General features: G+C 37.2%; 1 protein-coding gene across 7 annotated transcripts in view; it reads right to left on the reverse strand.

Annotated features, from left to right (window-relative positions):
* Positions 1-20,630, reverse strand: part of LOC117403092 (interferon-induced, double-stranded RNA-activated protein kinase-like) — a 48,399-nt gene that overhangs the window by 23,674 nt on the left and 4,095 nt on the right. For 2 of the 7 annotated variants that reach the window (XM_034005014.3, XM_034005010.3), the window contains exons 1-7: positions 11,737-12,023; positions 8,908-9,023; positions 8,466-8,601; positions 5,691-5,839; positions 5,450-5,576; positions 5,174-5,241; positions 3,561-3,612 (exon numbers count right to left, since the gene is read on the reverse strand). In XM_034005014.3, the coding sequence (XP_033860905.3) occupies positions 3,561-3,612; positions 5,174-5,241; positions 5,450-5,576; positions 5,691-5,839; positions 8,466-8,601; positions 8,908-9,023; positions 11,737-11,793 (705 nt within the window). In that variant the 5' untranslated portion in view covers positions 11,794-12,023. Of the gene's footprint in view, positions 1-3,560; positions 3,613-5,173; positions 5,242-5,449; positions 5,577-5,690; positions 5,840-8,465; positions 8,602-8,907; positions 9,024-10,555; positions 10,620-11,732; positions 12,024-20,630 lie in introns of those variants that run through there. The other 5 variants (XM_034005013.3, XM_034005012.3, XM_059024400.1 and 2 more) reach the window with 5 other exon arrangements.

Raw genomic sequence — 20,630 nt, forward strand, 5'->3', positions numbered from 1 at the left:
TGAACACTGACCTTAGCCGAGGCGAGAGAGGCCTGCAGATCCCTGGATGTTGTTCTAGGGTTCTTTGTGACTTCCTGGACAATTTTACACCTTGCTCTTGGAGAGATTTTGGCAGGACGGCCACTCCTGGGAAGATTCACTACTGTCCCAAACTTTCTCCATTTGGACAATATGGCTCTGACTGTGGTTCAGTGGTACCCCAGAGCCTTAGAAATGGCTTTGTAACCCTTTCCAGACTGATAGGCATCAACAACCTTTTTCCGGAGGTCTTCAGGAATTTCTTTTGTTCATGGCATGATGTGCCTCTAGAACCCTTTGTGCTGACAACTTCACTCTGATGGTAAGGGCCAATGTTAGTCAGATTTATATTGGGCAGGGCTGGCCCAAATCAGTCCTGGTTGTTAACCAAAGTACTCAAACAGCTGACCCTAATTATCCCTTTAATTGGGTTAAGTTAACTGGGGGGAGGGGGGGACAATAACTTTTTCACACCTGAAGATTGCATGTTTGATTACCTTGCACACCAAACAAATGAAAGAAGCACCAAACTTTGGTGTCATTTTTTCTCTCAGACTCCCTCTATATATTTCTACAACCCACAAAAAAATCTGACCAAATGCAATGTGAAAAATGCAGAAAATCAGACGGGGCAAATACTTTTTCACGGCACTGTGTAATTATATATATATATATATATATATATATATATATATATATATATATATATATATATAAAATCTGGTTTACATAATCCAAAACAAGCCATTTACACATATATAGCAGGATGAACAGCTTCCATCCCAAGTCAACAAGTAAATATATATAAGGGGTGCAACAATTAATTGATGCATCGATTATTGATAATCTGTCCTTAAATTTCCCAAGCTTCGATTACATATTGGTGAACCCATGCATCAAATTAGAACCCAGTTTGAAGTCTCCTGTTGCCGGTTTGCATTAAAACCTTGAGTATTTGAGCATGCGCTTCTTTTAGTGCTAGTACGGTATATTAGCCCGCTGCGAGGATACACACTTTAGGCCTCTACATTCTCGTTGGACAAGCCAAATCAGAAGTAGGCTGATTGTATTCACGTTTTCTTGATTTAAAAATTTAAGGCAATTTTTCTACTTGTTTTAAATCTATTAAATCTACCGATTTTACCTTATTTTGTTTCAAAGCATGTTGTGTTTGGATTACAGTGCCTTGCATAAGTATTCACCCCCCTTGGACTTTTCCACATTTTGTAGTGTTACAACCTGGAATTAAAATGGATTTAATTAGGATTTTTTGTCACTGATCTACACAAAATAGTCCATAAAGTGGGGAAAAAAATCTACATATTTTTCAAAATTATTTACAAATAAAAAACTGAAAAGTCTTGATTGCATAAGTATTCACCCCCTTTGCTGTGACAACCCTAAATAAACTCTGGTGCAACCAATTGCCTTCAGAAGTCACATAATTAGTTGAATGGAGTCCACCTGTGTGCAATTAAAGTGTCACATGATCTCAGATTAAATACACCTGTTTCTGGAAGGCCCCAGAGTTTGTTAGAGAGCTTATCTAAACAAATAGCATCATGAAGACCAAGGAGCTATCAAAACAAGTCCGGGATAAAGTTCTGGAGAAGCACCAATCAGGGTTGGGTTATAAAAAAATATCCCAAACTTTGAACATCCCCCGGAGCACCATTAAATCCATTATTAAAAAATGGAAAGAATATGGCACAACCGCGACTCTGTCTAGAGAAGGCCGTCCACCAAAACTCAGAGACCAGGTAAGGAGGGCATTAGTCAAGGAAGCAACCAAGAGGCCAATGGTAACTCTGAAGGAGCTGGAGAGTTCCACATCTGAGATGGGAGAAACCGTCCATGGGACAACTATAACCCGGACGCTCCACAAAGCTGGGCTTTATGGAAGAGTGGCAAGAAGAAAGCCATTGCTGAAAAAAACCCACATCAAATCCCATTTGGATTTTGCCAAAAGGGATGTGGGAGACACAGCAAACATGTGGAAAAAGATTCTCTGGTCTGATGAGACCAAAATTGAACTTTTTGGCCTTAGCGCAAAACGCTATGTGTGGTGCAAAGCCAACACTCAACACTGAGACCTGGGACTGGGGCGGAGGTTCACCTTCCAGCAGGACAATGACCCTAAACACACAGCCAAAGCTAGTGGTTTAAAAACAAGAACCTGAATGTCTTAGAATGGCCCAGTCAAAGCCCAGACCTCAATCCGATTCAGAATCTGTGGCAAGACTTGAAAATTGCTGTTCACCAATGGTCCCCATCCAAATTGACAGAGCATTGAGCAATTTTGCCAAGAAGAATGAGCAAAAATTGCAGGATCCAGATGTGCAAAGCTGGTAAAGACTTACCCAAAAAGACTCACAGCTCTAATTGCTGCCAAAGGTGCTTCTACCAAGTATTGACTCAGGGGGGTGAATACTTATGCAACCAACAAATGTCTTTTTTTTTGTTTAATTAACTTTTGTGTCACAATAAAAAAAATATTTAGCACCTTCAAAGTGTTAAGTATGTTGTGTAAATCAAATGGTAAAAATCCCAATTAAATCCATTTTAATTCCAGGTTGTAACACTACAAAATGTGGAAAAGTCCAAGGGGGGTGAATACTTATGCAAGGCACTGTATATGGCAATATTATATAAAAAAAGAAGCTGAATTTAGAATGATGGTTAAATTACTCAGGATTTGTGAGATTAATTAAAATGTTTTGCCTTGCTTTTGGACATAAAATGTTAACAGTAATGAACAACCATAATTCATTACTGAAATTACTTCTGTTAAATTGAAATTGATAACATTCCATTAACTTTTGACTAAAACTGCATATATATATATAATTAGGGCTGCTCCAATTAATAGATTAATCGGACCGATTAATCAACTAAAGAGTTAATCGCAGATTCATTTTCTTTTACTATTTAAATTGTGCAGAATTTTATTATTGTACATAAAATAAAATCAACCAATAGAAGATCTGCATTTTCTCTGCGGCAGTACAATCAGAAGTGAGCGGAGGCGGGACAAACAGTTGAAGGTCTTTAGTAGCTTTAACCAAGAGAGTCAAAGATCTATCCTTTGTTATACAGGTGTCCAAAGAGCTGCCCTGGTTTTACACCAATCATTAGTGAGCAGAGGCGGGACATAAATATGCTAGGGTAGGGTGTAAGAATTGTTGAATTTTACGATATAGATATAGATATAGATATAGATATAGATATAGATATAGATAGATAGATAGATAGATACAGATGGTACACCAGAGAGCAACACTCTGCCCTAGTGGATGTAAGAAATGACACATTTTCTTTGCAGTATTTCTTATGGGTGTACTGCAGGTTAATTGTTAAATCTCTGGTGTACCAGCTTTACTTGGAGATTAATTAAATCTAGGAGCTGAAGTTAAGCCACAGGGTTGCTTTAAATTTATGATTTTTTTACCTAGATTTAATGACTGAAGTTGCTCAGAGCAAAGTAAAGTAAGTAAAGTTGAAGGCTTCATTTCTCAAATACAATATAGTTATTATGTACTTACCTGTTGTGGTGTACTTGTACCATTTGTTTGATTTTCAAAAACTGGTGTAGCACTAGAACAAAAAAAACAAAAAAAAGATATGTATCATAACATAAAGCTGATTACATGGTGGTTAAGTTTTTTTTAGGTTTGCAGCAGTATGATTTGTGTATGATTGAAAGCTATGAAATGCTCTAGCCTCATTTACAGAGCCTCAGACTGCGTGGCCTTGCTTGAAAGGGGTGATAATCATGGCTTTTAAAAACATTCACAGAACAGCATTCTAATACAATTCTTATTTTCTGTTTTTCAAACTTTATATTCACTTTTTGCTGCACAAAAACTAACAAGGTTCAGTGTAAACCAGGAAGCAGACTTACAGTGTGATGTGGAAAAAATAGTATGGACTTGAATCAAAATGAATATAAAGTTTGGAAAACAAAACAGCAGCAAAGTGTTATACTTGCAATGAGAGGTAAGATTTAGTTATTATCCTAAGCCAGCAATTTCAAACCTGGCGAGACGGTATAACCAGACACACTCTGTCAATGACAGGCCATAAACTGGGAGACCAAGAGTCACAACACCTGCCCAAGATCAACAGATCATTTTGCAGCACCTTCGTGATGTCAATTGTTAAATCAGCACAGTAAAAAGACACTGAACCTGCTTTAAAAGTTGGTCATTTATCGATCACATCTAGTGAATTTTATCCAAATATAAGTGATAAGTTTCTTTTGATGCTCAGTACATTCCAACTGAGTTCTCAATTACTTAATTAAACCCTTAATTGAACTAATACTGTTCTTAATTAGACCTTTTTAATTGTTCATCGGCTCCTAAAAATGTGCAGATTTCAAGTTCTTACAAAATGATATAGTTAACTTATAATCTCCAACTGTTTAAAAGCTGAAAACAATTAAGGTCTAATTAAGCTAATGAATAGTTCAATTAAGGGTCCAATTAAGTAATTGATAACTCAGTTGGAATGAAAACCAGAAGACACACTGGGTCCCCCGGTCCAGGATTGGGAAACCCTGATGTAAGTATAATCTACAAAAAAAGTATCCAAATCCTATTTCATTTTTTTTTAGATATGGTATGTTTTATGCATTAATAACTCCAATAAATATGCATTTTCAAGTACTTAGTCTTACTGCATCATGTCATGAACAAATATTTAAAAGTGCTGAAGTGTTCACTAAATGCTTGTATTTACATGTTTTTTAATGATCTTATATTAAGTGTAGGGTATACTTTTGTCTGTGACTGTATCTGTGTTGAAAATTGAAAAGTCTAATACTATACTGTATTATTTTATTATTAATTGCAACATTTGTATATCTAACACAATTTGCTTCAGAGTTGTAAAACATGCTGATATGTGTTTTAAGAGGCAATATGTCTCATTAGCATAATAGTCATACAAATTCCATTTTGCTTTAGATTTTTTTTTTACAAACCTTATATTCACTTGGACCCAGCTGAAGCCCATCGGTATCAGTATAATCCACTACAGTATTAATTATGTTTTATAAAAGTTATAGCACATTTAAATAAACTATATATATATATATATATATATATATATATATATATATATATATTAAAAAATAAGTTCAAATTTAACATACCTTGATGATGAATAATCCAAGCTAGAATCAAGTCCTGAATTACTGTCATTCTGGCTTTTGTTTGGAGTCTGGAAAAAATATTGAGATGAATTGCATGCCTCAGACAGCAGGGATAGCAAGTTAGACTTCATCGCAGCCACTCAGTTACAATACAAATGTTCCTACTGTTGTGTCTCACAAATATCATAGTGGTGCAGCATCCCCTTCATTGTATGTGTTATATTACATTATACACATCCACCACATCCCTGTCACCAAAGCTGGAGTTTCCCTTACCTGTACATTTTCCTCAAGCTGCAATTGTTCATAAGCAAGCCTTGCAGCTTCTTTTTTGGCCTCTTTCTTACTGTTCCTTATTCCCTCAGGATATTCTCTGTTCCCAATGTTATATTGGCAGGAAAAACTAAATGGATGTTAAAGCACACCAATAAAAGGAAACCCATTAAAAAAAAGAACTGTGCAATACTGCGGAATATCATCAGAAACCTATTTCTAGTAGTTATTCAAAATTTCTTACTGAGGTAAACCAGCAGGTCCCATATGACTGTTCTTAACTAGTTGGATTGACAGTTGTTTTCGTTGGCAATATTCATTAAGCCAGCTTACGCAGTTGATCTGGTTCGAAGGTACAGATGGTGATGTGCATGATTCTCTTCTGCCACTTGTCTACAAAATATAGTTAAACAGGCAATTATTGGCAGGATTTAGAAAGCAAACTTTACTTATTTGATACATAAAATAAAAGGTAGTGGTGAGCCCATAGCATGGCTGCAGATGTTTAAAGTCCATATGTCACCTATTTCACATTACAATCTGATTATATTTTTATTAAACTACACTATAATAGTGTTCTAAAAACATATATATATATATATATATATATATATATATATCATTTATACTTTTGTGCTGTAACTGTGAGAAATTTGCAATCGTAAAGCTTGTTTTGAGTGCTTCCGCCAAAAAGCCCTGACTTCGAATCTTGACATCTGTGACATCACTTGGGGAAAACACGAACCATAAACATGCATGCATATGTCTATGTCATAAACAAAATGATCAACATATAGGCCTACTTCACAATGGTTAAATGGTGTCAGAAATACATTTCACCTCAGATAGGCGCAAGGGAATGCATTGCATGAAAAAAAAGTACTGTATTCCATGAAAGTAAAGTCAACGAGTTTGTCAGTGCACAATGCAATGATCACTTCGGAACACGGAGACTAAAGCTTTTGTTGGTTTCTGGCATGTACAAATTACATTTTTTCTGTTTTGTAAGACAATGGTACACAAGTTCACAAACACAAGCAGACCTTTACAAAGACAGCTGTTCACGAAGACAGTCATCAAGTAAGTGACCATTAATTCATTTTCCCCTGACAACAGCGGAACCATTTAGAAATCAAAGCCCGCGGCAGCTGGTCTTGTGCTCGTATACATGTTTTAACGGGGGGGGGGGGGGGGATACATAGCCTACTCTGTGTGATTTCCAATATTTGGTTTGAACAGGTAACATAATATTATTTATGTAATTGTATTTTTTAAATTTCATAATAAGATAATGGTAACTTTAAATTCGTTTCACAAAATATATTTTAAACCGTCCGTACCCCCTTGTGATTTGGATCAGACCTGGCTTCTATCGCAAGATTTGTCGTCAAATTGCAATTGCATTACGGGATATGGGTGAGTAATTAAAATAAATTAAATAGGACTAGTGATATTAATGAAACAAGTCACACGGGTTCAGAGAAAGAAAATAAAGGTGGCCATGAGGTTTCTCCTGCAAGAGCAACGTTGGGAAACAATCGCAGGGTCGGAATCGGAGTCAAGCACTGAAACAGCTGCAGAAACAACTGCAGAAACAAGCATGGAGGCAGCAGACTGCTCAGGACCATCAAAAAAGAATAAAGTGGATTCTACCCAGGCAGGCAAGCACAAATTTCTACCACAGTGGGAACATGACTATTTTGTAGTTGTGAAGATGGGGCTGGCTGAGTATGTATTATTGTCTGAAAGTTTTCCCTAATAAAAGTTACAACTTAAAAAAGGCATCACAGTACAAATCATACAGAATACAAAGTCGCATACCTGATGAACAGCTGTGCCAGAAAGAAAAAAATAGCCGATCTTAAAGCCGGTTTAAGTTTTCAACAAAGTACGCTGCGAAAAACTGGGAGCCAGGCCGAAGTGGTTACCGAGGCGTCATTCCGAATTGCATGGGTACTAGCCAGAAGGAAAAAAGCATTTAAAGATGAAGAAATGGTCAAAGAATGCTTTCTGCAATCTGCAGAAGTATTATATGATGGGTTCAAGAACAAACTGAAATAATAAATAAGATAAAGTCATTGCAACGCTCTGATGATACAATTGCTTGCCGTGTAGAGATGTTGGGGCAAGACTGTTTTCATCAACTGAAGACAAACCTGTTACAAACCGAGGGCTTCAGCTTGCAGCTTGACAAAAGCACAGACATCGGGGATGTTGCTGAACTTGCAGTTTGGATAAGATATCCACATTATACAGAACATGTTATTGGTCATTTTGAGGAAGAACTCCTCTGTATAATACCAATGAGAGGTCAAACACGTGGGTCTGACATTCATTTGTCCCTCAAGCAGTACTTTCAAAACCATGATCTTATATGCATCTAGCCGAAACTGGTTTCTGTTTGTACTGATGGATGTCCAGCTATGTTGGGGAAAAAAGTCAGTTTTCTGAGTTTAATGCAAAATAACCCTGAAATACCACAAATAATCGGTTTTCATTGCATTATACATCAGGAAGCACTTATTGAAGGCTGCAAAGTGGACGCTTTTCCAAAGTCATGGAAGTAGTTGTACGAATGACAAACTTTATTCATGCACACGCTCTCAATCACCGGCAGTTCCAATCATTCATTGAGGAATGCACAGTAATGTTCGTTGGCTTTCAAAAGGCAGGTTACTTGTGAGATTTCTTGATCTTCTTCCATATATTCTGGAGTTTTTGGAGAGCAAGGGAAGGCCCGAACCTATGCTGGGGGAAGTTGTGTTCGTCTTGGATTTAGCTTTCATTACTGATGTAACTGTTCACTTCAACGCCTTGAACCTTACTCTGCAGGATAAGGACAAAACCCCAATGGAAATGCTTTCTGCTGTAAAATCATTTAAAGCAAAACTACAATTTTTTAAAGATGATGTGCACAACAAAGACTTCACACATTTCCCCCAGCTGTGGCGTGTAACAAGTGAAAATCAGGATTTAAAAGTTTCCCTGAGCAGCTATTTTAGAAAATACAAGTCCTTACCGTGTCACTAGATGTGTTGGATTGGCCACGTATCATTTCAAGAGCTTCCCTAGCTGCATAGTGTCTTGCGTCTTTCTTGGTTTTGCCAATGGCCTCAGGATATTCAACACCATTAACAATAACCTTAAAGGTGAATCTAAAAAGATAACAAAACCATATCTTAGCACAGATAACATTTTCAAATTCAGTAAACCTATTTACATGACAAAATCTTTTTTTCAGAAAAGAGGGGCCTTGCACCTCTTTTTTCAATATTAATACAACTGTTCTTTAACTCTTGGAAAAGGAGGTTTCCCGTTAATCTTCAATCCACCTCACCAGTAGTTGGGTTACAGTGGTGTGGTGATATTCAAAATGAGCATTTCAAATTAGGTAGAAAAAACATTTAGGTAAAACTGATTAAACAATTGAAAAAAAAAAAAGAAAAAAACAGCTAACTTACGTTCGATCGTGGTCTGGTCCATTTACAGAAACCTCCTCATATATTGCTGTCACATTGTTTTTCTGTTTGTATTCATTAAGTTCACTAACATAATTCTGTCCAGCCATTGTGCAAATCTGCAAAACGAAATGCTTATATTACAGTAATACCAACAGACTTTTATGGTTGAGGAAAACCTATTTCCCAACAACCCCAGAAGAGTGGATGAACAGAAAAGTGCAAAGGGTAAGGTCCAGCTAATCGAACATACAAGGTATGGTTAAGAAAAAAAGGTGTTCATGGGAGTAGAACAACTTCTGCAAGCACTGGTGGGTTATGAGACAGCTGGTGTCTGTCAGGCTACGCGAGTGCTTCACATTACTACTTGTCAAGCTGGACAGGTTTGGAATGTAGCTCACACTACTATAGTATGATTGTCTAGCCAGACATATAGTTGTGGTTTTCAGTTTAGCTACACTTCCTTAACAGTCATTAGATACAATATGTGATTGCAAAATTCATGTACAACACACTAATTATCCATGGCGACAGGAAACTACCTACATATTGGCCATTAATTGGTTAAGCTGATGAAGGCTTTATCTTTTGAATTCTATATACTGTGGATGTAGGCCATGGTACTTACATTTATTTGACTGACTGAGCTAGTTGAGCTTGTTGATTACATTTGGAACTTGTCGTAACTGAATTGGGACAACATTTTAGTAAATAAGACCATGAAACCTTATTTGTGTCCTGCTTTATTAAGTAGTATTCTTAATGAATAGACTTTTCTATTGTTTTGAGGTATGTACATTTTTTTTTCGTTTAAAATAAGTAAACATTTTAGGAGATAATGTAATGTTCAGGCATAAATAGCTGTTACAGCAACATACAGTAAGTACAAACCTTTGTATAAGTCTATTTTCTAGGTATTTTAGGGGGTCCTAAAAAGGAGGGACTTATACACCAGTGTGACCTATAGGCTTTTTCCTGAAATTGTTGTCTTAAAAAGGGAGGTGCAACTTATACACTGTTTTTTTACAGTATCTATCTCACGTGCCATCTACCACATAGCCCCTTTCACACTGGCATGCTCTACCCGGGTCAGGATCCGGTGTCATGCGGGTCGGCTACGCAATTTCACACTGCGTTTAATAAAGTAGGGTTGACCTGGGTGACAGACGCAAGTAAACAGCATGTATTAATGCCCCAGAAGCAGCTTATACAGGTGCTTCCATCCAAGCTTTTCTAGATTGAACTGTCGGCCCAAATGCTGATTAAAGCAAATGTTTCTTCATCCCTGTTCCAGTCTGGCTCATGGTGTGTCTCAAGCAACAAACATATGGCTAAACAGAATAAACAAAAAAGTTCCTTCCGGATGTAAAACATTCACACAGGCATGGCTGTTTGTTATTTCATCAGCCATCAGGCATTTTGTATTGCTCAACCCGGGTCAAAGTGTGTCAATACACACCCTGAAGTGGGTTGCTGGGACCCGGGTTAACCTGGGTATGACCCAGGTACATGGTTTCACACTACGTGGGATTGTGACCTGGGTAGAAGTGCCAGTGTGAAAGGGACTTATAGACCAACTAAGCTGTGACTTGCATTCCCAACTGGTGCCATAATTCCAAAACACTAAGACAGGTCAGGTTTTTCAACTCACCTCTAAACCACAAATGAATCCATTTTAAATCCTTATGTAAAGTTGGCTTCAATAAATGTGTTTACTGTTTTGGAGAGCATCATAACAACATGTATTAAACTTGTATTCCTTGAAATATTATATGGTAAACAATATTATTTATTTTCTTAGCAGACTTACAATTGTTACAAGATATCACATTATTTTGACATACAATTACATTATTTTGACATACAATTACATTATTTTTTACATACAATTACCCATTCTTACAGCTGGGTTTTTACTGGCGCAATCTAGGTAAAGTACAAGGGTACAGCAGCAGTGTCCCCCATCTGGGATTGAACCCACGACCCTCCGGTCATGAGTCCAGAGCCCTAACCACTGCTCCACACTGCTGCCCTATATAATAATTGATATAATCTATCAAAACTAGTAAGTAAAACAATTACACATTTTAAATGTTCAATACAATCTATTAATTTGCCGTTTAGAGAGGCAAGTTGAAAAACCTGACCTGTCTTAATGACCCGGAATTATGGGGCCACGTTGGCAAAGCTGTAACAAAGGCTACAAGGCTACCTGTGCTACAAGGCTGCACCTATTTTGTTTATTTAGGTTTTAGAGAGGGGTTAACCAGATAGCTAATAATACAGCAGTGACAAAAATATATTCTAACACGCTGTAGACCATTGTAAGCCACGGTTAGTCACTCAAGTCTTAACTTTGTTTAGTCACTACATTTTTAATAACTGTCAAAAAGGTCTCTACGCTTGGATTAACAAACTGGAATCCAATCAGTATTTGGTGCTTACTTACTGTTCTCCAGTCAAAACCGCTGCTGTCAAACTAAACGACAGTGTCTGCTGATTTGCAATACGGTTCAAATGAACCACTTTTCTAGTACTATATTCCAATGTGAAGCCTCTTATCTTGGTACAACCTGTGCAGGTGTTGGATTCAACAATCAGTATTATTTTCAAATGCTACTGTTGACTTCTGTTAGTCTTTGGTAACCTGATAGAGCTGACAGACTAAAGTCTTTAAGAATGACAGCAGGAGGTATGTTAACACAGCTGCTGTTACATGTATTACCCCAAAAACAAATTAGGACGCAGTTACAATTATTCATGTTCGCCCAGCATAATGACATTTTTCAAAAGTCCATAAAATGGTACAAATATATCAGTTAACTTACTCACGATGTTGTAATCCCTGTCACTGCTGCATTTATTTACTGCGATTACTCTCACTTTCATTTCTGAGTCGCACAGCAACTTATGAATACGTTTCTATTTCCCTTTTACAGCGTCATCAAGGTCTGATGGTAGCCAATCACCAGACTGCTGAGACCTGGCAGGACTGTTGGTGGGCCCTTGTATCACTATCAGTGTGACCCCAATCACTGGACTCCTTTTTCACAGGGCAGATAACCTCACCAACCTCGTTGACAACATACCACACAGACACCAGGTTTGTCTGTTCTATGACCGGTGGAAACAAAAAGAAGTGACTGGATATGACGGTAGACAAGGGGTGCGAGACTGGGCTCAAATAAAATCAATACACAGTAATATGTTAATATATGATTCAAAAAACCACATATTTATAACAGTACATTATATAAGCGCTTTCATTAGCGAGACACTCTAAAAGCGGTTAACATAATATCTGCATCAAACACTTTGCTTATCAAGGAAACCCTTTTCTTAGACGATAGTTTGGTACATTCCAGTCAGTTGCAAATGTAAAATCGTATTCCACCAGCAGGTGTCTCTAATGCCAAAGCTCTGTGTAATTTTGTGTGCATTTCGCCATCAAAATGTGCACAGACCAAGTGTGTTTCATAAGGAATGAGACATCAGAAACACGAGTCTAAAAATATTTATGTAAGATTCAAAGCAACAGGGCAGTAGTGTGGAGTAGTGGTTAGGGCTCTGGACTCTTGACTGTAGGGTCGTGGGTTCAATACCACGTGGGGGACACTGCTGCTGTACCCTGGCTTGAGCAAGGTACTTTACCTAGATTGCTCCAGTAAAAATCCAACTGTATAAATGGGTAATTGTATGTAAAAAATAATGTGATATGATATTATCTTGTAACAACTGTAAGTATCCCTGGATAAGGACGTCTGCTAAGAAATAAATAATAATAACATATTAACTACGTTGCAAATCAGATGTTGAATAAATAAAATGCAATGACATACTAAACACATAGCCTGCTTGTACTCTATTCGAAACGTGTATATTCACACATTATACATTGTGGTGGTCTCGTAATACAGATGTCCTGTATGGATACACACGGCTTGATAAACTTACTAAATAGCAAAAATGTACAATTAGCAATCCGGGGATACAGAGCAATTAACCTGTTAGCAATGGAGCGAGTCGCGTTGCTTTTATCTGCGAGTAATTGTTTAGAGTGAAAGATCGAATGAAGTCAAAATCGCTGTAAATTGATTTGTTTAGATGTTGTTTTTATTTGAATTGTTTGATCTCTTAGTAGTTTCACCCACTCCCTATAAACGTCTTGCATCCCTCCCTCCCTTCCTTTTATACAGACTACGTCTTGCATTTCTTTTTTTACATTTTGGAACCCTCATTACATTGCGGTCAATTACAAAATATTCAACTCAAAATGTAACAATCACAATGGTCAATGGAAAAACTATTTTCTACTGGAAGCTAAAAATGAAAATGGCAGCTTGTCAAGCCGTGGCAAGAAGCACAGTTATACATCCATTAAAACAGACGTAAGCTTACCATGTTAATCTACCTTCCTTAACGATTGAACGTATCTTCTGAGTTCTTAACGAAAACATAAACTGTCACTTTCTACTTAAATCCATACAAAAAAATCTCACATTCCAAATCAAGTACTAGCATGAGCCTACTGATGGAAATGATCGTGCCTCACTGGCCTGGGCTGCTGCAGTCACAGTTATAAAATGGCATAGTGAATAAAAAATAAATAATAAAAAAAAACGACAGAGAAGACAGCACCACTACAAATACAGTTAGAGCACGATTTCTTTGGTTTAATTAAATTAAAATAAGTGGCATGCAGAACGTGATCTGGTTCTTACTAGTAAAAAGAAACGCAGGAAGGTTATGATTTGTTTATTGAGAAATAAAGGCCTATTGACACATGTTAACAGTTAAATATCCTTTCTTCTCGACTGTTTAAATGTGGTTCTGGAAGTTACAGAGATTCATTTGTAATGTTTTGCCATCCCACATTGTTAAACACACGGTTGTCATAGCGAAACCAGCTGCTAGGTCAGGACACATTTGTAAGTAAACGGGGTGTCTCGCATGACAGTGCTTGGTGCTGATACTATCAGTGATAGGTTGGAACAATGAACATCGCCATCGCATAGCAATGCTTAGTGCTAATTGGTTGAAACACTAAATGACAGCACGCACACGGCAATACTAATTGGTTGAAACGTTGATTCATGACGTTCTTGCAGGCAGTGCAAATGCTCACTCATAAACTAAAGTTAACTAGAAAAGTTGCCGGTGCGGCCGCACCCCGCAGCACCTCCACTTCCCGCGTCCCTGTACACTATATACTGAAATGCCGTCTCATCGTTGTTTCATCTGTTTTTTTAATGATGTTTATTTAAATGGCATCGGTATTGAATTTTTGTGTTTGTTTGTTATTTTAAATGTGATATTTCTATTTGGCGTTTGTTTTTTTTGTAGCTTAATTTGTCATACCATTTTGGTTTATAAACTATTAAATAAGGGTACCCAATAGTAATACAAGAACAGACAAAAGTGTAAAGTCAACATGTACTTTCTTGAAAAAAATAGATTTATGAAAAAATTAGATTTATTCAAATTACTCACAATTCAGTGGTAACAGAGTTAACGGGTCACTGTTTATACTGTATTTACAATACATAATTAACAACAATTACATAACCAGCATCTTTTTTTTTATTTATAAATTAAATTAAAACATTAAAAAAACATAATAAATGTGAACTGTAGGCAACAATATTACATATATTGCAGCAGTATTGTGAGTTTTTTTAAACCTGTAATGAAATGAAAGCAAAAAGTATGCTCGTCTTTTACAGTAGGATGTGTAGTGTAAGGTAATTTAAAGTTGTTCACATTTTAACATACATGTTGTACACAATTAGTCTAAACATTGATTTTGTAGTCTCTCATACAAAAGTAAACAAAGTCTAATGAGGGCTTCTCATGATTTCTGATTGGCTACAAAAATTCCCAATATTTTAAAGTTTAAATATTTATTTATTGCTAAAGATTAAACAATCAGAAAATGAAAAGCATATTGCCTTTCAACGTTTTATGTTTTTTAAGGACAAGACAATAGTATTGTAGCGACCCGGAGAACTGGGGGCTCAGCAGACCCGATGCTGTGGGTGTTATGTGTTGTGTTGCATGCGAGTGTGTATGCGCAGCCGGGAGTGCACCATCCCCCAAGGTAGCAAATCTGCCGAATTTAATACCAGCCAAAATGTTCTGTTATACTGCATGTTCCCTCCCCTACAACATTTTTGATTGACATTTAGTGATGTAATTTCCTCCCAGACCGAATTCAGACTTTAGAATTCAGGCCAGCCTGAGGAATAAAATCGGACGAGAGAATTGGGGCTCCCCGCAAATTGGGAGCCAACTCGAGTAATTTAAAAACATGGAAACAGAGGTGAGGGGTCAACTGCGCACGTACCCGAATTCTGTGGTTCATGGAACGTTGGATGATGCAATACTTTAAAATATCAGAATGTGTTTGTCACAACACTATTTATAAAAAAATATATAATAAAAAAAAAACATTGATCACACAATTAGCTAGTTGGTTTGTATAACATATCATAATAGACACTGAGCTTCAACAGAATGAAAATGATCAAATAAGGGAAGACAGCTTCTTGGTCCTGGTCAAGTCAATGTGAAGGTTATTGATAATAAAAAGAAATGTTTGTGAATGAGAAAAGGCCATTAGGCCATCAAGACTCGTCCCTTCTTAGCACACCATTTCCCTAACTACAGCCGGCGACACTTAATCGGGACACTGATAAAATCGGGATTTCTGCTTAAATGGGATAGAACTCTGGGAGACGGTTCTTCCGTTTAATTGGGATACTGTACGCTGTGACTTGCGTAAACCAGTGGTGTTTGTCACATCTGTCATTTGCGAGTTGTCATAATGGCTGTTGAGTTTCAACCCAAAACAGGACTGTCATAACATGTTTTATGACTCCAATTAGAAATAAAGATGATTAGAAATGTTTCTTGGGAAAATGGAGCAATTATCTGCCCATTATAAATTAAATTGTTGCATGATTTTGTTCAAGATTTTGTTTTTTTATAGGCGATCCTTTCCTATACAGTACCAATTGACTCATATTTCAAATTATGCATTTAACATTTATTCATAATGTGATGTGATTTCATTGTTTTTCGTTCCATTTAGAAATAAAAAAGTATTTCTCTCTTGCGCATGTCGTAAATTATGAATATAAATGTGACTAAGGTCCTCTCAAATGCCTCTTTTTTAATTGGGATATTTCTACATCTTCCAAGGCGTCCGACTGTACTGGTAGGCTATTCCATGCATTTATAACTCTCTGTGTAAAAAAAGTGCTTCCTGTCTTCTATTCTAAACTTTTACTCAGCTTCCACTTAAAGTATGCCCTCTTGATCTTCTCTAGGTGCTAAATCGGAAGTACAGCTTTGGCCAAAAGTTTTGCATCACCTAGAATTTTAGGACTGAGACAATTAAAAATAAAAATTAAAACTATATGAACATAATTTAGATATTCTATTCAACATCACGTAATCAAAGAAACTACAAATTGATATTGCAAAAGTCTACCGGAAGCCATAATAGTAATACAGTAGGGGAGACCGGGGTTGGTTGTCACACTTTTTACTCTTTATTATTTTCCTCAATCTGGTGACATTCTGCGAGGTTCTGTTCCTTGTTATATCAAAGAAATTGAAGTTTTTTATTTCAGCGTAACTTTATTCCAAATATGATATTTAGAAGGTTGAAAATGCGCCGGTCACCTGTGACAACCTGCCCCATACTGGGGTTGGTTGTCACAAAGTATGTTCTTGGTTTTACAGTAGACAATAGTGCAACATTGTTTTTTTTGTTTTTTTAAATAACATAAAGTTTCTACTGTGTACAATGACAGAAAAAGTTGTATTTTTACTTTTTATGTGAACATATAGAAAAAAATATAGACCTATATATATTTGAAATGTTGACCCATGCTACAAAATAATGCCACAGCCGCCACAGAACTGGAGGACAAACAGTAAATAACTTAAATAAGCATTATATGGTGACATATCCCACATGTTGGTGTAAAAAAAGTAGAAAGAAAAAATATAAGACTTCTTTTTATAGGATGTACATGTGACAACCAACCCCAAAAACTATGTGACAACCTGCCCCAACCCAACTTCACATGACAATTTAATTCTCTCAGTACTACTGGGAGAACCTACTGGTTTTGTTTTTACACCAAAAGATAGCGAGTATCTGGTTCTATTAACGTGGCCACCAGTTCAAACAAACTCCAATACTACTAAGAGTTATAACAAAAGTAACAAGATATACATTTTTTACTTTGGGTATGAAAAAAAATAAACAAGACCACACACAAATGCGGTGGCAATCCAAGTGTTACAACCAATCCAAAATGACTGGATGGGGTATTCTCTCATTTTACCATCATATGATGTTCCACACCAGATGCAGTAGAAATGAATATGATGTCAGTGCAACTTTTCAAAAGACCAAAATAATAATATATATATATATATATATATATATATATATATATATATATATATATATATATATATATACACAGTGCCTTGCAAAAGTATTCAGACCCCTGACCAATTCTCTCATATTACTGAATTACAAATGGTACATTGAAATTTCGTTCTGTTTGATATTTTATTTTAAAAACACTGAAACTCAAAATCAATTATTGTAAGGTGACATTGGTTTTATGTTGGGAAATATTTTAAGAAAAATAAAAAACTGAAATATCTTGCTTGCATAAGTATTCAACCCGTGCTGTGGAAGCTCCCAGTTTACACCGATGAAAGAAATTGCCCTAACGAGGACACAATTACCTTACCATTGGCCTCCACCTGTGAACCATTAAAGTTGCTGTCACATTTTCTGGATAAAAACCCCACTGTTGAAGGATCATTGGTCAGGCTGTGAATCTGAAGGAAAATGAAGACCAAAGAGCATTCTACAGAAGTTAGAGATAAAGTAATACAAATGCATAGATTAGGGAAAGGGTACAAAATAAAATCCAAGTGTTTGGATATCCCAGTGAGCACAGTTGGATCAATAATCAGGAAGTGGAAGCTGCATCACACCACCCAGGCACTGCCAAGAAAAGGCCGTACCTCAAAACTCAGCGCTCAAACAAGAAGGAGACTTGTGAGCCACAGAGAGGCCAACAATCACTTTGAAGGAGCTACAGAGTTCAGTGGCTGGGAGTGGAGTAATGGTACACCAGTCAACCATATCAAGAGCTCTGCATAACACTGGCCTGTATGGGAGGGTGGCAAGAAAGAAGCCGTTACTCAAAAAGTACCATCTGAAAGCACGTCTGGAGTTTGCCAGAAAGCATGAGAGTGACCCAGCTGCGAGGTGGGAAAAGGTTTTGTGGTCAGACGAGACTAAGATAGAGCTTTTTGGCCAAAACTCAAAGCGCTATGTGTGGCGCAAACCTAACACTGCCCATGCCTCAAGACACACCATCCCTACAGTGAAGTATGGTGGTGGCAGCATCATGCTGTGGGGATGCTTCTCATCAGCAGGAACTGGGCATCTTGTTAAAATTGAAGGAAGAATGGATGGAGCAAAATACAGGGAAATACTGCAAGAGAACCTGCTTCAGTCCGCTAAAAAACAAGCTTGGGAGGAAATTCACCTTTCAGCAGGACAATGATCCCAAGCACAAGGCCAAAGCAACTTTGGAGTGGCTCAAGAACAAAAAGGTGAATGTCCTACAGTGGCCCAGTCAAAGTCCAGATCTCAATCCCATTGAGAATCTGTGGCACTATTTGAAAACTGCGGTCCACAAGCGTCGTCCAACCAACCTGAAGAACCTGGAGCAAATCTGCCAAGAAGAATGGGCCAAAATCACTCAGACACTGTGTGCAAAGCTGGTACATACTTACCCCAAAAGACTTAAAGCCGTTATTGCAGCGAAAGGTGGCTCTACCAAATATTAATGTGTGGGGGTTGAATACTTATGCAAGCAAGATATTTCAGTTTTTTAATTTTCTTAAAAATATTTCCCAACATAATACCAATGTCACCTTACAATAATTGATTTTGAGTTTCAGTGTTTTTAAAATAAAATATCAAACAGAACGAAATTTCAATGTACCATTTGTAATTCAGTAATATGAGAGAATTGGTCAGGGGTCTGAATACTTTTGCAAGGCACTGTATATATATATATTGTAACCGGCCGGCACTCACGGTCGTTCGTTGCCCCTTTAAAAGCAGGACCCAGGACACAAGAAATGGATTTTTAAGCGCTTATGCACTAATTTTAATACACACAAAAATAAATAAACAAAACGAAACAAAACACCTAGCTCCGTTTTGAGCACTAACTAAACATTTCTGGCCTGGCATTAATTTACAATAAATCTCAGTTGCGGGTGATAATTAAACAATAAACAAATTACTAAAAATAATAAAACAATTAAACAAAATGTGCATACGCACATGTTTTCTTCAGGGAGGATACTAACCCCCTCCCTGATGTGTTACAATATATATATATTGTAACACATATACAGACGTGCTCAAATTTGTTGGTACCCTTACAGCTCATTGAAATAATGCTTCATTCCTCGTGAAAAGTGATGAAATTAAAAGCTATTTTATCATGTATACTTGCATGCCTTTGGTATGTCATAGAATAAAGCAAAGAAGCTGTGAAAAGAGATGAATTATTGCTTTTTCTACAAAGATATTCTAAAATAGCCTGGACACATTTGTTGGTACCCCTTAGAAAAGATAATAATTAATTGGATTATAGTGATATTTCAAACTAATTAGTTTCTTTAATTAGTATCACACATGTCTCCAATCTTGTAATCAGTCATTCAGCCTATTTAAATGGAGAAAAGTAGTCACTGTGCTGTTTTGTATCATTGTGTGCACCACACTGAACATGGACCAGAGAAAGCAAAGGAGAGAGTTGTCTGAGGAGATCAGAAAGAAAATAATAGACAAGCATGGTAAAGGTAAAGGCTACAAGACCATCTCCAAGCAGCTTGATGTTCCTGTGACAACAGTTGCAAATATTATTAAGAAGTTGAAGGTCCATGGAACTACAGCCAACCTCCCTGGGCGTGGCCGCAAGAGGAAAATCGACCCCAGATTGAACAGAAGGATAGTGTGAATGGTAGAAAAAGAACCAAGGATAACTGCCAAAGAGAAACAAGCTGAACTCCAAGGTGAAGGTACGTCAGTTTCTGATCGCACCATCCGTCGCTTTTTGAGCGAAAGTGGGCTCCATGGAAGAAGACCCAGGAGGACTCCACTTTTGAAAGAAAAACATAAAAAAGCCAGACTGGAATTTGCTAAAATGCATATTGACAAGCCACAATCCTTCTGGGAGAATGTCCTTTGGACAGATGAGTCAAAACTGGAGCTTTTTGGCAAGTCACATCAGCTCTGTGTTCACAGACGGAAAAATGAAGCTTTCAAAGAAAAGAACACCATACCTACAGTGAAACATGGAGGAGGCTCGGTTATGTTTTGGGGCTGCTTTGCTGCGTCTGGCACAGGGTGCCTTGAATCTGTGCAGGGCACAATGAAATCTCAAGACTATCAAGGCATTCTGGAGCGAAACGTACTGCCCAGTGTCAGAAAGCTCTGTCTCAGTCGCAGGTCATGGGTCCTCCAACAGGATAATGACCCAAAACACACAGCTAAAAGCACCCAAGAATGGAAAAGAACAAAACATTGGACTATTCTGAAGTGGCCTTCTATGAGTCCTGATCTGAATCCTATTGAACATCTATGGAAAGAGCTGAAACTTGCAGTC

The sequence above is a fragment of the Acipenser ruthenus genome, chromosome 5, assembly GCF_902713425.1.
Source record: "Acipenser ruthenus chromosome 5, fAciRut3.2 maternal haplotype, whole genome shotgun sequence".
In the NCBI taxonomy this organism is placed as follows: domain Eukaryota; kingdom Metazoa; phylum Chordata; class Actinopteri; order Acipenseriformes; family Acipenseridae; genus Acipenser; species Acipenser ruthenus.